Raw genomic sequence first — 16629 nt, forward strand, 5'->3', positions numbered from 1 at the left:
TGCTTCCCAAACCTGGAAAGATACCTTGGGGTTTACAGGCTAGATTTCTTTCTTAAGGACCACACCTTAAACCAAGTCACCCTGGCTCTCATTGATTGGCCAACAGTAGGTCCCAGGCCTAGCCTTACTTGGTCATTGTTTGGGCCCAGATTGACTCAGAACAAATGTAAATAGGAATTATTTCTGTTTTGGCCAGAAACCCTAAAGGTCTTCCCTTCCCAGATTGATTTTTTTTTTTTGGCTACTGTTAAAGAGGCCATCTTTTTGCCTCATTTTTACCTAGTCTTAATCACTGAGTGGGCATTGCCTCAGTCAAACTGACACCTGTTGAAGATCTTAACTTAAAAAGGCCAAGTCTTCCTCAACATCTGGAGCCATCTCCAGCCATCCTGATGTCTATCTTGCCAGTGGAGCCAGATAGCTCTGGAGGAGAGAGTGAGGTTAGTGACTTTGCACAGCCCTCCCTCACTTAAATCCAATTCACTTGCACATCATGTCATAGTCCTCTTAGAGTACAAAGGATAAACAACACACAACAACCAGGATAAACCTGAAATTCATTCCCTCCTTAGCTCTGGCCCTCAGAATCCTTAGCTTCCTTCAAGCCTCATCATCTTGGGCATCACCTCCCGTAAAAAGCCCTTCCTATCACTGAGCTCAGTCTTCTCCAATTAAATTGAATTGACCTATTTGTGTTAGTGTTGTATCCTCCATGGGGCAGCTAGGTGATGCAGTGAATAGAGCACTGGCCCTGAAGTCAGGAGTACCTGAGTTCAAATCTGACCTCAGACTAAAACACTTGACACTTACTAGCTGTGTGACCCTGGGCAAGTCACTTAACCCCAATTGCCCAAAAAAAAAAATATTGTATCCTCCAGGTAGAAAATAAGCATTTTGAAGATAGAGACCTAGTTTTTTTGTTGGGGTAGTTGATTGGTTGGTCTTTGTGTTCTCAGCAACTAGGACAGTAACTTGCATGCAATAGGAGCTTAATCAATGCTTATGGAATTCAGTGAATGACTTGAGTGTCCTTAACTCAGGATATTTAGTCCTAAGGGACTTGCCTCTTATAAGGCCAGGGAGTAAATTGCAAAGGAGAATCATAAAGATTGGGGTTATATATTCCTGAAACAAGCAGAAGGGACAAGGAATGTGATTAGTTATGGAATCATAATGATTTGTTTTGGGGAGAGGAATGCTCAACTGAAATCGTAGCAATCAAAACTCAATGCCATCTTTGATCCTTCTCTTTCTCTCTTCAACCTCCCACCCTCTAATCACTTGCCATATGGCTGTCAATTCCAGCCTTCATATTGTTGCAAAGGACCTCATCCCCTTACTTTATTGAGAATGGAAAGGCCATCCTTCTGTGAATTGTGTATTATAATTCAAAATTCCTCTTCCCTACCTTCCTCTTTCCTCCTTTGTACCAGTGTTTGATAAAGATGTAGCTGTTTTTGCCAAAGCCAAAGTCTGTACTTGTACCCTTTAATTCTTCTTGTCTTCTTTGGGAGATTGTCTCCTAGGTAATCTCCTCTCTTCATTTCACCTGTACTCTCTCCCTATCTACTAGCTCCTTTTCTGCTCCCTACAAATATGCCCATATCCACCAATCCTTAAAAACAAAAAAATCTCTTGTCCCTGTCATTCCCTCAAACCATTGTTGCATACTTCTCCTGCCTTTCAACTATCTATACTCTTTGCCCCCTTTCCTCAATCCCTTGCAATATGGATTCTGTCTGGACCATTCAACTGAAACTTCTGGTGTCAGGATTACCAATGATTCATTTCTTACTTGCTAAATCTGATTGCCTTTTTCTCAGATCACATCCTTCTATACCACTTTACAGCTTTTGACACTGTTGACCACCCTATTTTCCTGTACACTCTCTCTTCCCTTGACTGTTTCCCAGCTCTCCTCTTTCCTATCTGACTACTACTTCTCAGTATCATTTGCTAACCATAGATTCTCCCACCTACCCAACACTCCACGTTGAACATTCTTCTCTTCTTTTTCTATATTCTCCCTCATGAGTCATCAGCCCTCATGGATTCAATTATAATCTTTAGGCAGATGGCTCACAAATCTATTCAGTCAATCTTTGCATAGGCTGTCTACCATTGCAGGAATGTATTTCCTACTCATCCCTGCCTCACAGAAACTTTACCTTTCTTTAAGGCTCAGTTTAGATGCTAACTCATATAGGAAACTTTTCCCTATTCACCTAATTGCTAGTAGTCCCTCCTTCCATTAAGTATCTTGTTATCTGTTTAGATGCTGTATTCCTAGCAGAATAGAATGTCCTTGATGGCAGAGACTTTTTTTCATTTACATTATTGTATTCCCAGTATCTAGCACAATGTCTTGCACACAGGAAGCATTTAATAAATGTTTTAATATTTCACTAATCTAATTTTGTTGGTGTGTGGGTACTCCTTCCACCAACACAGATTTCAACCCAGCTATAGCTTAGTAGATGATTTTTACAAGTTTCTGTGCTTCTAAATCCACCACCTTGTGGCCAATCTAATGAGGAGTCTCTCTGAATGTAAGTGGCATGGCTTTGGGCAACAGCTAATCCCTGACTTGAACTCAGAGGGTTTCCAACTAGGTAGAACCCGCCAGAGGTTACAGTCTGCTAGCACAGCTTTCCAGAATCCAGGACCTCTTCTGTGCCAAAGCAGCAGAGGAGGATTTCAGAAAAAGAATGAACTTTTGAACTGGATTACAAAAAACTAGGCATATGCTAATTTGAAAAGAACCACAAATCTCAGGGAAGAGTTGCTAGCTAGTTCTTTAACCAATTTTTTTTTAAAGTTATGACTTCAAGGTGGTAACTGAGGCTTTTCAAGATTAAACAACATACTCCCATTACACATGAAATGAATAACAAGGGCTAAAGCTTAGAGCCCTGCAAGTTTTTGCCTATTACTTACCTAATTCTCTACTATCTTTCTGCTGAAAAATAAAAAAGAAGATATCTACTTTAAAAAATTCTTTTCTTGGAGCTGCTGGGTGGAGCAGTGGATAGAGGCCTGGCCCTGGAGTGAGGAAGACCTGAGTTCAAATCTGACCTCAGATACTTACTAGCTGTGTGACCCTGGGGAAGTCACCTAACCCTGATTGCTCACCCCAAAACAAAATCTATTCTTATGAATTTAAAAATTGTCAACAAAGATAATATTTCAATAAGCAAAGAATAAAATTGAGGCTTATATTAAGGAACTATGAACTTCTATTATGTACCACTTGAGGGTTTTTTTAGATATATGTACATACATACATGATACATAGCAAAATTGCTCTCCATAAATCTTTTTTTTTCTTTAAAGGTTGCCTTTACAAATAAAATTACAAGACAAATCAATTTAGGACAAAAAGCATGAAGTACATACAGCTTGAATTAATTTATTATGCTAGTTATTTTTCACCTCGGAAAACATAGGAGTATAAGTTTTGACACTGTGGAGGACAAGAGAAATTAGAAGCCTGTCTCATTTATTTCCCATTTGTATTTCATAGGATCATAGAGTTGTAGGTATAGAACTGGAAGAGAACTCAAAGATCATTTATTCCAACCCCTTCATTTTGCAGTTGAGGAAACTGGACCCAGAGTCATCAAATGACTTCAAATCAATCACTCTTTACCTTGCACACTCACAGTTAGCAATAAACCTTTCTTATTTTCATTTTCTCATTAAAATCTATTTACATTTGTAGCATAATGGAAGTCTGAGCCAGGTCATGTATCTGCAGTCTCTGCAGATGTTGTATACGTAACATTTAAGTCATTTGGCTCTTAGGTCCAAAGTTTTAACAGTAACGATAATGATGATGATGATGATGATGATGACAATCATGGCAACAATAATAGCAACCACAACCGTGATGCACGATAGAGAAGTTGAACATTTAAAATGGCCACCAGAGGTCAGGGTATTCCAAGATGCAGAGACAATTCACTTTCCCAATCTTTCTAACTCCATGATAAAGGCAAATGCTGTCCCGGAGATATTTTTTCCAGGAAACATTAAGACAAATATTTTCATATTCTTTAACATTGGCAAATATGTTGACATGCAACTGCCAGTTTAATCTTCTCAAACACTAGTTTCATCATCACTGTCCTGCTCAAAAAGTTTCAGTGGCATGAAATCTTAAAATGAGTGGATTGTATTCAGGTGAAAGTGAGTAGACTAGTTTGAGTGCACTGTCCACAAAATCAAATCACAGAATCTCGAAACTGAAAGGTACTCCAGAGGCCATGACTATGTCAACGTCCAGTTTAAGTACTTCAGTGAGGGCAGCCCATTTGAACAACTCTGATTGTTAGGAAGTTTTTCTTTTACTCAAACTTCAATCTGAGTCTTTGTGATTGTACCAGTTGCTTTAAATCATGCCCTCTGGGGCCAAGCAGGACAAGTTTAACCTTTCTTTAACATGACAGCCTTTCAAATGCTGTGTGTATCAGGTTGTTCTTTCATTCATTTTTTCTCCAATGTCCTTCCTAGACTGTTATACCCAGAAGTAAACACAATACACTGCTCATTTTTCTCATTCTGGACCCTATACCTCTCTTCATGTAAGCGAAAAATAGCATTACCTCTTTTTTTTTTTTTGGCTGTCATGCATAAGCACACTCATGCTGAATCCTAAAATTGCAATCCACTAAAATTCCTAGTCTTTTTTACCTAAACCTTGTCTAGTCATACATCCACCATCATGTTCTTATGAAATTAATTTTTGAGCTCAAACATCAAACTTTATCCTTTACCCTATTCAATTCAGCTCATGTTCACAGCTTCCAAAAAAGTTTTTTTGGATATAGACTCTCATACAACATCATAGCCGTCCTTCTTGAAAAGTTGACAAGCATGCAATGCTTCCTAAGCCACACAGGACTGAGGAAAGATTCATGGAACACTTCCATTGGAGAGCATCCTCCAAGTTGACATCTATTGATTAATGGCTAATTTAGGGGTCTTATGAGTTAAGCCTCTTTGAAACCATGTATTTATACTTTCACATAGACCACATCTCTACTTTTACAAAAAAGATTGCATGAAAGACATTGTCTATCTAGGTAAGCTGAGTCTGCACAGTATTTCCCTCATCTATATGTCTAATTGCACTGTCAAAAAAGGAAACAAGGTTAATCTGACATGAACTGTTCTTGTTGAAACCACTGTGGCTTTTAGAGATGATCATATTTTTTCTTTCCTTTCTAAATGTTCATAAACTATCCCTTTAATAGTGCACTTGATTTTTGTCAAGAAATAAAGTCAAGTTCTTTAAGCTATAATTTGCAGAACCAAACATTGTAGCATAATATTCAAGCTCCCTCATTATCTGGCCTCAATCTATATTTTTAAGTCTTGTCTCTTCCAGTCTTGTTTAGTAATAAGAGCCCTTCAGTACACCCAAACTGGTCTATTCACTGTCACCTGAATACAGCATGCTTATGTTAAACTTCATATACCTTCTCTTCAGTTTGCCCCACCCTCTTTCTCTGCCAATCAAAATCCTACACATCCTTCAAGATCCAGTTAAATTGTTTTGAAATCCCACTTCTTCCATGAAATGTTTTCACATACTACAGCAACTTTTGATGGGGGAGCTCTGAGTGTTCCTCAGGTCACACCATGGAGGAAGCTGCCTACTACTATATCCCACTAGGGCTGGCTCTGAAGAATAGTTATTCAATCCAAGACAATTCTTCTTTAATTGTTTTTTTCTTCACTAACATTAATCTGAGTTCCAACCAGAAGCAGAAGAATATTCCTGGTATAATGTAAAAAGCATGTGTAGGACTTTAAGCAAATCATTTCACCTCTATGGGCCTCAGTTTTTTTCACTTGTAAAATTGAAGGGGGCAGTGGGAGAGGAAGAGTGTTCCATTGCATTGCCTTTATCAGGATGCTCTACATAGGCTTCCAGCTCTAAATCTACTGTTTCATGATTTTTTTTCTCCTTTTTCCCCATTAAGTAACATAGATGGGAGCGTAAAGTGTTTGTTGGGTAGGAAAGTAGTAGACTATCCATTTCATAAGGTACCTTGCATAAATTTTACAGCTGTCTCCAAATTAATTGATGGGAGAAATATTTGTACAGGTGTTCCATTTAGGTGCATTCAAGTTAACAAAGTGGAAACACAAACTTTTACAAAATCATGAAATTCTCAAAAACGTTTCTTAAAGGCAGAAATTATTTATCCAGGTTTATGTAGTTTTGGAAAATCAGCAAGCATTAAGTAAAATCTGTCCCCTGTTGAATTCAGAAGTTGTCTCCGTCACACACTGATTTTATTTCCCACTTTTTGTTTGTTTAATGCTTACATAATAGTTTGTCTCCTTTTATAGCATGTGATAAATTCATAAGAAAGCATAATGTTTACACATTCTCAAAGGCTGTCAGGAATCTGAAAGTAGTTCCCATGATGGCCAATAAAAATGTGCATATTATTGATATGTTGGAGTTTGGAGGTTTGGGGGTTTTTTCTGCAACACATACACTTCCCCACAGTATCTCCTTCAAATTCTCCCAGAAAACCATTCTTTCTAGTAAATAATTTAAAAAGAGGAAGACAATAAATCCAGCAAAACTAATCAATATATCAAAAAAGCTAAGACAGGCAAGTGTTTTAAAGTTGTTTAGTTACTAATGCTGTGTGAATAGTTTGGGCCTTTGGATGTATGATTGCATGATTTTCTTTCTCCTTTTTTTAGCCTAAATACGTACTACAAATTTTGAATAATTGACAAAGGCATTTATAAGTCAGGAAAAAAATTATTTATTATTGCTCTTTTTCAGTGTGACAATTTATATATTTTTTTAAACTGTATTGTCTTTAAGGAGAATATCCAGGTCCATGTAACTCAGGCTTTAGGGTCCAAATACCATGGTAGCAACTTCTAGAAATTTCACCTGGGAGACTCATAGCACTTGAATAGTACAAAAGGGTTTTAGAGGTTGTAAAATGAACTGAACTTCTGCTCTGTTCCAACTTGGCTCAGTAATTCTTAATGAAAGACATCTTTCTCCATTTTAGGTTTCTGGTCTTTAGATCATGATTTTCCAATGAACCCACAAAATGCTATAGAATAAAAGCATAGTAGGAGAGCATTACTCACATTGGCAATGGTTGAGACAAACAACATGATGACTGTGGCAATATGGACCACAAAGATCCCGGCCAGTAGTACCAACATCTTGTCTGAGTGGATATCAACGAAGAGAGCTCTAAAATGAGAGCACAAAAAAAAAAGTCATTGTAAGACCTAAGAATATGGTTTCAACAAGTGTTATACAAATGGAATCCCAAAGCAGAAAGGGTAAGCATTCCTTCCTTGTAGATGGCATAAGTGATTGAACACTAAATTTGGAGTCAAGAAGAACTGAGTTCAAATCCTATCTTAGACACTTAGTATTATATGACCCTAGATAAGTTGCTTAATCTTTCTTAACCTCAGTTTCTTCATCTGACATAAGAAGTCATTAACTTATTATCTGAGGATGACAAGGCATTTACTCAGTATGGTTGTTTTGAGGATCAACCAAGATAATATAGATATAACACTTTGCAAACCTTAAAGCATTATGTATTTGTGTGTGTGTGTATATGTTTATTATTTTTTATAAAACCCTGAGAACACCATTATTTTATCTCCAGTAACCTAATTATTTAGTCTATCTCTAACCCAGAAAAGGAGAGCAATGTGAAGGATAGAGAAGAGCTAGCCTCAGAGTCAGGAAGATTTGGCTGACATTGACACATACTAAAGGTATAACTATCATAAAATCCCTTAACTCTTGGAAACCTGGAAACTAAATACCTCAAGCATTTAGGCTAATAATTCTAGACCAGTTGACAATCTGCATCAATAAAAGGAATTCTACACTACAAGTTCCTTGCACCAATAAAATTACAGTTCTAGAAATATATGTATATTTCTAGATGTACATCAATGTATATGAATATGTATATATGTGTATGTATGTGCATATGCCTATATATGTATACATATACATTTGTATATATTTACATATAGAAATAACTTTCTTAAGTATTTGTTTTATATACATGTATTTAATTTATTAATCACTTACTATATGTCAAGTTTTGAAAGGGGGGAGAAAAGGGGCAGAAAATTTTATGTTGATAAAGAATATTTGTGTTTTGTTTACATCTGAGGAGATGGAAAAAACATTTTAATTTTCAAAAGCACTTTGTATATCTCTAGGCCTATATGCAACAAGTTCCATTTTCCATGGAGATCCGATCTCATTCCTTTTGGTGTTGTAATGTCAGACATGTAATGAGCCTCTTCGAAGGATATCCAGTCTAACCCTTTAAGGTTGTACAGATGAGGACTTAGGGAATTTAAGTGGTTTGCCCCAGGTCATGTAGGTAGGAAGAATTCAAGATGAGAACTGAGCTTTCTTTCCAATGTTCCATATGTTATTGGATATAAATGAAGCAAAGATATTTACTTCTTCAGTAGCATGTTCAAGGCCAGGCTCCAGGGCCAGGCAATAATGATAATTAATAATAATGTAGCTTTAATAATTGTTATATAAACACATAGCACTTACTACGTGCCAGGCACTGTGCTAAGTGTTTTAGGTGACCTACCAATATTATTCCTCAATAAAATACAAGAGTCAAGAGGTATGTCCTCTATTTTTCTACTATTGCAGTTTTTAATAATTAAACTCCACAAAGGTAGCTCAGTGGTTTGATCACACATTTATCACCTATTTTCCTCTAGCATCACTTTGCTCATGCTTTCAGGCTGTGTGTGAATGGTTCAGTTCAATGACAGTTTCTGGTTTGGGCACAGAATCCTGGCTTACTGGGACTTGTACTGGAGATTTTTGTTAGTATTTATAGACACAGGTGAGAGTAGCATACAAATCTTGAAATTGTAAACGACTTTTGAAAAGTACAAACTCCTGTCCAGGAAAAAAAAAAAAAAAGAAGTCCATACAGAGGGCAAAAGGATGGAGAAGTCATAGAAGAATGAAGAAAGAAAAAGCTGGCCCAGTGAACTTGCACAGATAAATGAAAGCCTTCATTTGTCAATGGTAACATAGGAGATAGTGACAACAAATCAAAAAGAAGGCAATAAGTAAATTCTGCTATGACTTAAAACAGAAATAGGTAAGGGAATCTGTTCTGGGAATTGTTTGCTGCCAATGAGATGTTTTGCCCTACCCAAAGGAGTTAAAGTACTATGCATGCTTGTACATATAGGGAGTGATATATGGCTTCATAGCCTAGATAGGGTGCATGTGCAAATGTTATCAAAAAGGTAGGAATCTCTTATGCACTTGTCCCCCTTTTTTCCTGCTCTCCCTCATTTGATTGAAGCTCTGAGTGTGCCTTAGACATTTTCACTCAGTACCAGGTTTTATTTGATTAGAGGGCTATAGAATTCCAACCTTTTTAAGTTACACTGCTTTATTCTCTAAACCTTCAAGATAGAACTGATTAAGGGTACCTGTACTATTACTGTCCAGGGATGGCAAGCAGTGACTAGATTCTACATTCTCACCATTTCTCATCACTACCAGACCAGAGTGGTAGCATTCTCCACAATGTAAAATTATTTCCCAGGACTTTGTCCAATTGGATTATGAATGATACAAACTAGTTTACACTGCTTCCTCCAAGGGAGAAAGAATTTGGTGCCTCCCAGTTCTGTCATTAGCAAATATTTCCTTATTTTCAGTTTAATTTTTCCTTTACTCAGCTCCATTCCATTATTCTAAGGGTTTCTTCTATGGTGTAAAGTTCTTTAAACAATTATGTTTAAATTTCCACTTGAAATAAGGTAACTGATACCCATCACTGACTTCTCATTTAGTCCGTGAACCAGTCACTCAGCCACCAGTTTCCTCCATGAGTAAAATGAGAATAACAATAACTGGGCATGTCCTAGTTCCCAAAACTTGTGTGAGCATAAAGGAAACAGTGTGTAGTAAAGCACTTTGGTCCTCTTGGAAACTGGCATTCTGCCCAGTGTTCTGCCTCATGTTAGGGACAGAAGGGAGGTAATAAGCAACATAGCCTCTAAGATGGGAAAGAAAAGCCTGACTTCAACCCAGTCTAAGGTCCTGCCCTTCATTCCCTGGCCAAATTTATGAAGTTATACAAAGATTTGGTTGATTACATAAAGATGCAATCCAAGGGATGATTGATTTTTAATTAGTTCTTCTACTTAATCCTCCTAAATCCCCTTAAGGATTTTTTTCTCCTCTCCCTTCATTTACAAATACTTTCCCTCTAAATGTTGGAAAGTCTTTCTAAAGGCTTATTCTATTCAAATGCGAATAGAATACTCCAAGTCCAGCCAAGTATAAATTTCTTCTTATAGACAAGCTATTCAGAGTACAGTATCCCTTTCTTTCTCCTTTAATTGCTTTGTCTACACTTTAAAGTCATATCTGATTTACTTTTCCCCTTCTCACTCTCACTTTGAGTTTTGGTGAATTAAACTTTCCAAAGCATCTCCCTTCCCACTGACCATCCTAATCTATAGCATCTTTAGGTCATGCTCATTCTCAATTTCCTATATCATTTTTTATTTAAGCCACAACCCCACCTGCTCATTATTCATTCTGTTTACCAATTGCATTGGCTGAGTGACTGGGTGGACTAATGAAAAAAAGAATCAACTTCCTTCCATCTCAGATTTCTGTGATGCCACCCATCTTTACTTCTTTGCAAAGAGAAGAAAGTCATGGAGAATAACCTACTCTTAGTTTAACAGATGTGTTTTGGTTTTTGTTTTGTTTTGTTTTGGCTGCTACATACAGCCAGAAATGGGTGGGGATCAATTGGCTTGAGAAGTGACCTGGGTTACCTACAACTTTTTTTTCCCATCTTTTCTCCTCCATCTAATTGTGTGTGAAATTTAAGTGGACCAGTGTTTTTTGTTTGTTTGGTTGGTTGGTTGGTTGCTTGCTTTTGTTGTTGTTGTTTTTATTAGAGTGTGTATTGAGGTGGTCATTATTTTTATTGATCTTCTCCCAAACCTTTGAGTCTCTGCCCTGACCCATTCATTGCTAGTTACTCAGTTTACTGAAACTCTCTCTCTGTCTCTGTCTCTGTCTCTCTCTCTCTCTCTCTCTCTCTCTCTCTCTCTCTCTCTCTCTCTCTCTTTCTCTCTCTCTCTCTCTCTCTCTCTCTCTCTCGTGCACGCACACACACATACACACACACATACACACACACACACACACACACACACACACACACACGCACGCACCAGGCGGACCACAGCATGTGTGCTATGATATGCCAGAAAGAGGAATAGAAACCTGAGCTTAGATGACCTCTAGCTAAAAGAGAAGACAGCAGTTCAAAGTTAATAGCTGAAATGGAGTAGAAATTGTTGGTGTCACACTCCATGCTCAGGAACTAAGGCCCAATATTTGTTCATCAGCTTTGGGGAGAGACTCATTCCCAGTGCTGGCAACTACTGTTAATCCTCAAGACATTTTGAAGATAGTAACTTTTTTTGCATATTAGAATATGATTATTGTAGCTATTGGTGGGAAACATGGTTATAACTATCAATTTGTCTTACATTATGACTTGTCACATAAGCGTTTGCTTCCCTCTACCACCATCACCACCAATTTTTTGTCTTTACAGTAGAAATTTCAAATATTTCTTCAGTTGCTTTTGAAATGCATCAACTCTTGCCAAAGCACGATAAATGAAAACCTCATAAATGGAGGGGAACAGTGATATAGTGTGGTTTGATTCTCCTGGCCCGAGTGCTAAGCATATGGCCTAAGGTAAATCATTTATCCTCACTAATCTTATTCCTTCATCTACCAAATAGGGAGTTCATACTAGATGAATTCCAAGGCCCCTTCTATTTATACTGTGACTCTAGGAGAAAAATTAGAAATAAAGAGAGATACATAGATAAAGATAGAAAGACAAATATATATAAGGCAAATATATATATGTTTGTGTGTGTGTGTGTGTGTGTTATCATTATGTATTTCAATGAGGAAACAATTTGCTACTCTATTTCAATGGACTTATTCTTAATCTAGAATATTTATTGAGCTAGAACATTTAATGATCATTCCAGGTATCAGCAGTTGTTACTTTCATTTCTGTCTGTATGTGAGAGTCTGGGTATGGACAGAAGAAACACCCTTTACCTCCACCTACCTATAAACTTTATGGACCATGGTTTAGAGTTAGAAGGAACTCTAGAGCTTATCCAGTCTAACATCTTCATTTTATATTTAAAGAAATATATATATATATATATATACACATTATATATAGATATAGATATGGATATAGATATAGATATAGATATAGATAGATATAGATATAGATATAGATATAGATATAGATATAGATATAGATATAGATATAGATATAGATATAGATATAGATATAGATATAGATATAGATATAGATATAGATATAGATATAGATATAGATATAGATATAGATATATTATTTGAAGAAACTGAGGTCAAATGAAGTAAAGTGATTTGCTCACAGTAGCACAGGAATAGCAAAGTCGAGATGTGGACGCAGGTCCTTTCAACCCAAATCCAGTCCTTTTTCTTTTTTTTTCATTACATTGCACTGCCTTTTACTCAGAAAAACTTCCCTCAAAAAAAAGCATGGAAACATTGTCAGACTGCCTCTTTGCCTTGATGTCCTCAGTTCACAAGTCAGTTAAAAACTATTATCTGAGCTGAATGGCTTAACTCTTTTGATATGGGATAAATTCATCAATGTTCCATAGAGTAAGGACTAGTCCCCCTTTCCTCTTTTCTGATGAGCATCTTTTTGGACATAGAAGTCATAGAATATCTTTAATAGAAGAGGAATGAATCAGATTAAATTTGAAAAGCTTGTATATGATTTCTAAATTGAGAATCTGAGGATCATTTTCCAAAATAGTGTGGAATGTAAACTACTCTAGATTCTTTCTTTCTTCCTTTTTTTTTGTTTGTTTGTTATGTGTTTGCATCTCCAGAATCCAGAATAATGCCTGGGGACCTGATAGGACTTTTAAATACTTATTGAATTGAATTGAATTTATTGAATAATGGTGGGAATCATGGGAAAGCAGGTAAAAGAATTATTTGTGTGTGGTTTAAGAGAATAATTAGGAGCCCTGGGATAGAATGGAGCAATGAGGAAAGTGGCTTCCAAAGTAGAAGAAATTGTAAAAACCATGTGGTTCGAGTGGACCAAACCTTGAGGGGGAAAATGGTCAGAAAGTGGCAGAGGGGAGGAGAAAGGAGAAGATGGAATGGCTATGTGACATCACAGGGATATTCCTACTTAGCTGTAATTTCCATGATTCATGTGAAAGTGGGTGAGAATCTCTAAGATGAAAGGCAAGGGTGGAGAAACTGGAATTTTCCCTGTACACGATGGCACAAGATTGCTTCACTGTACTTTTTTACAGAACATCTTTCAAACAAGAATCCTGGGTCTGATTATACCATAAAACATTCGACCATTTCCCCAATGACCCAGAAAATACAGACTTCTCTGGGGGAAAGGAAGGACAAGAATGGAGACTATGAAGCCACTAATATCTGCCTCCAGTCTATCCCTAATCCAGTGGCATTTACCAGGAGGACATTAATTCCTAGAACTCACACCCACTAAAGCTCCACCCTTTCCCCTGGGGCCTATTACTTCAATAATTTGCCTATTTAATTAGGAACCATGGTAGACTAACCTTAGAAGCGTTCTCTCAAGAATCTGTTCTCTAAAGAAAACAGAGAAAAAAAAAATTGGACGGTTACCTATTCTCCCAATAGGACTATTCTAAAAGCCACTTGGTGGATCTTGCTTCTATCAGTTTCTTCTATCTCTAATCCATTCTCTGTCCAGCTGCCAAAATAATCTGCTTGGGCTCAGGTCTGCCCACGTCACTCCCCTGCTCAAAAAACTTTTAGTGGATCCCTATTGTCTATTGACTAAGCATTCAGGGGTCCTCCACAAACTGACTCCTACCTATTCCACATTACTCTCCTTCAAGCAACCTATGTTCCATCCAAATTAGACTGATGGTCATTTCCCAGACCCAATATTCCAATTCCTGCTGCAGCACACACACATGCATGTAATGCACTCTCTCATCATCTTGCTCTTTCAGAACCTTTTTCTTCTTTCGAGTATTATCTCTTCTGGGAGACTCTCCTCTCCCCCTTCCCCCCCCCCATCCTTCCCTCACTTCTTCCAGTTGCTAAAACTCTGTATTTACTTAGCTGTGTTTACTTATCTAGTTATTTGTAGTATTATCCTAGTGGAATACAGTCTACTTGAGGGCAGGGACTGTTTTGTTTTATCTTCTTACACACAGGACCTTTCATATGTGTTGTAGGCACTTTCATGTGTCCTGATTTGAATCCTTTACATTCTCACTCTGCCATAAGCACAATTTAGTTCCATAGTGAAGAAAGAACAAATAAGTAACTGGGAAAGGATCAAGAGCTTGATCAAAACCCCAAGCAAATTCTCTTTGGATTTTATGAATTCACTGAGGTCAGGGACTATGAATTTCCCTATATGCAAAATAACAGAATATTAGGGCTTCACCTTAGAAATCATCTAATCAAACCCCAACTCAAAATAAGAAAACTCAGGCCTCAAAAGGGGAAGCATCTTGCCCAAGGTTACCCAATGAATTAGTGTTAGTTCTCCTTCTTTGTATCACAGTAGGATAATGACTTAAGAGGCAAGAGACCTGGGTTCAGGAGTGTGCTAGTAAATGTATAACAACTGGCTCTCAAAAAAAATTATGCAAGGCACACTTTTAAGTTTAATCTGCATAATTAACTTTTCTTCCATCTCTTTCTTAAGTCTAGACAATCCACAAAACAACAAAGCAAGCCGTGATTTGTAGCCTTTGCCAATTTATGTGGTGTGGATGCTCACAATGAAAATTTAACGATCGGCTCTCAAGAGCTAGTAAAAATTGGCTCCAGCAAATCACAGCCTTAGTTCTAATGTTTCCTCAAACATTTATTAGCTGTGTGAACATAGGCAAATCATTTAAGTTCCAATCATTTCAGTTTTCTCATCTGTAAAATGGGGATAATATGCATAATATCTACCTCACAAGGTTATTGTGAGAAAAAATACTTTGTGTTATCACAGTATCTACTATATGTGTTCAGTGGTTAGTAGTATAATAAGAGAAAAGACAGTATTTTATGTTGTATAATTTGTGTCCCAAATGTTTTGTAAGAGGGTGGAAATCTGAAAAACCCCTCAACAATTTGGTAAATCCTTCAGTCTGCTTGATGAGATTATAAGGCATAGACCTTTGTAGGGGGCAGCTAGGTGGCACAATGGATAAAGCACTGAGCCCAAAGTAAAAAAAAAAAATTTAAACTGAGCTTAAATCCGATCTCAGAAAGGTTCTAGCTGTGTGACCCTGGACAATTCACTTAACCTCTGTTTGCCTCAGTCTCCTCAACTGTAAAATGAGGATAGTACTTGCCTTTCAGGATTGTTGTGAGGATCAGATGAGAGAATAATTATAAAGCCCTTAGCACAGGGCCTAACACATAGTAAGCACTATATAAATGTTAGCTATAATTATTATTACCTCCTGTGGCAATAGCCATGTACCCTGACTCCACGTGGAAAGGACATTGAGCATTGCACTGTCCCATAACTGATGCTGTTCTAACACGATTGACACCTGAGAGTCAATGGGGATGGACTCAAATTGCTCAGGAGCTCTCCCAATCACCACCATACCTTATGGATTTAGAATAAACTAAAATAACTAACCCTTTAAGAGGCTAACAAAATTAGACAAAGACTATTCTATCAGATCCCTCACAATCACCTTCCATATTCTCAACTAAGTGATACTATAATCCCATATAATCTCAGGACTAATTAGCACTGTTCTTCCTTCAATCATCTCCCTGCAAAGACATTACTGTCTCCACAGATCACTCAAACACTCCTCTGCTCTGACGAAAGACCTGATACTTTCTCCAAAGTACAAGAAGAGATAAAAGACTGAGCAACTTCTTCATGTCATCTGGCTGTCTCACCAGTACCCAAATTTGCTACCAGTTTTTTCTATGCTCTCTTTCCTGTCTGTAGTGGAAAGCACATTGGATTTTTAAGCAGAAGACCTGGGTTTGTGTCTTTGCTCTACCACTTAGCAACTAGTTGACTTTGTACAAGTCACTTCATATCCCTGGGACTGTAATATCTCTCAAGTGAGGGGCTTTGATATAGATCTCAGAAGTCCCTTTCAGCCTAACCAGTTAGTGAGTGAAACCATCTAACTCTAGGACTCCCTTAACCTTCTAAGAAAATTATTGTTTGACAGGACAATCAGCCTTTTCCATCAAAGAATTTTTTCATGCAGAAAATCAGATGGTAATTGAACACAGAGGCAACAAAAGAAATGCTCCATCACTAGAGTGGAAAGATATTATATAATTCACTGTTCTAGACATGGAAAAATAAATTCAATAATGGGAATAGGTAACTGGGTAAGGAAAGTGGTGTGTATTACATGAGTCCTCAAGTGAAGTTTCAGTGTAAGTGCTATTGCTTCATATCAAGTATAGTTTCCCTTCCAAATCTTGTTTCC

General features: G+C 37.3%; 1 protein-coding gene across 1 annotated transcript in view; it reads right to left on the reverse strand.

The window, feature by feature from the left end:
• Positions 1-16629, reverse strand: part of EMP1 (epithelial membrane protein 1) — a 29008-nt gene that overhangs the window by 1983 nt on the left and 10396 nt on the right. Inside the window, exon 2 of the mRNA XM_021001437.2 lies at positions 7132-7240. Within this exon, the coding sequence (XP_020857096.1) occupies positions 7132-7209 (78 nt within the window). The 5' untranslated portion in view covers positions 7210-7240. The remainder of the gene's footprint in view (positions 1-7131; positions 7241-16629) is intronic.

This window comes from Phascolarctos cinereus, unplaced genomic scaffold, assembly GCF_003287225.1.
Source record: "Phascolarctos cinereus isolate Bilbo 61053 unplaced genomic scaffold, phaCin_HiC Scaffold_1;HRSCAF=81, whole genome shotgun sequence".
Classification (NCBI taxonomy): domain Eukaryota; kingdom Metazoa; phylum Chordata; class Mammalia; order Diprotodontia; family Phascolarctidae; genus Phascolarctos; species Phascolarctos cinereus.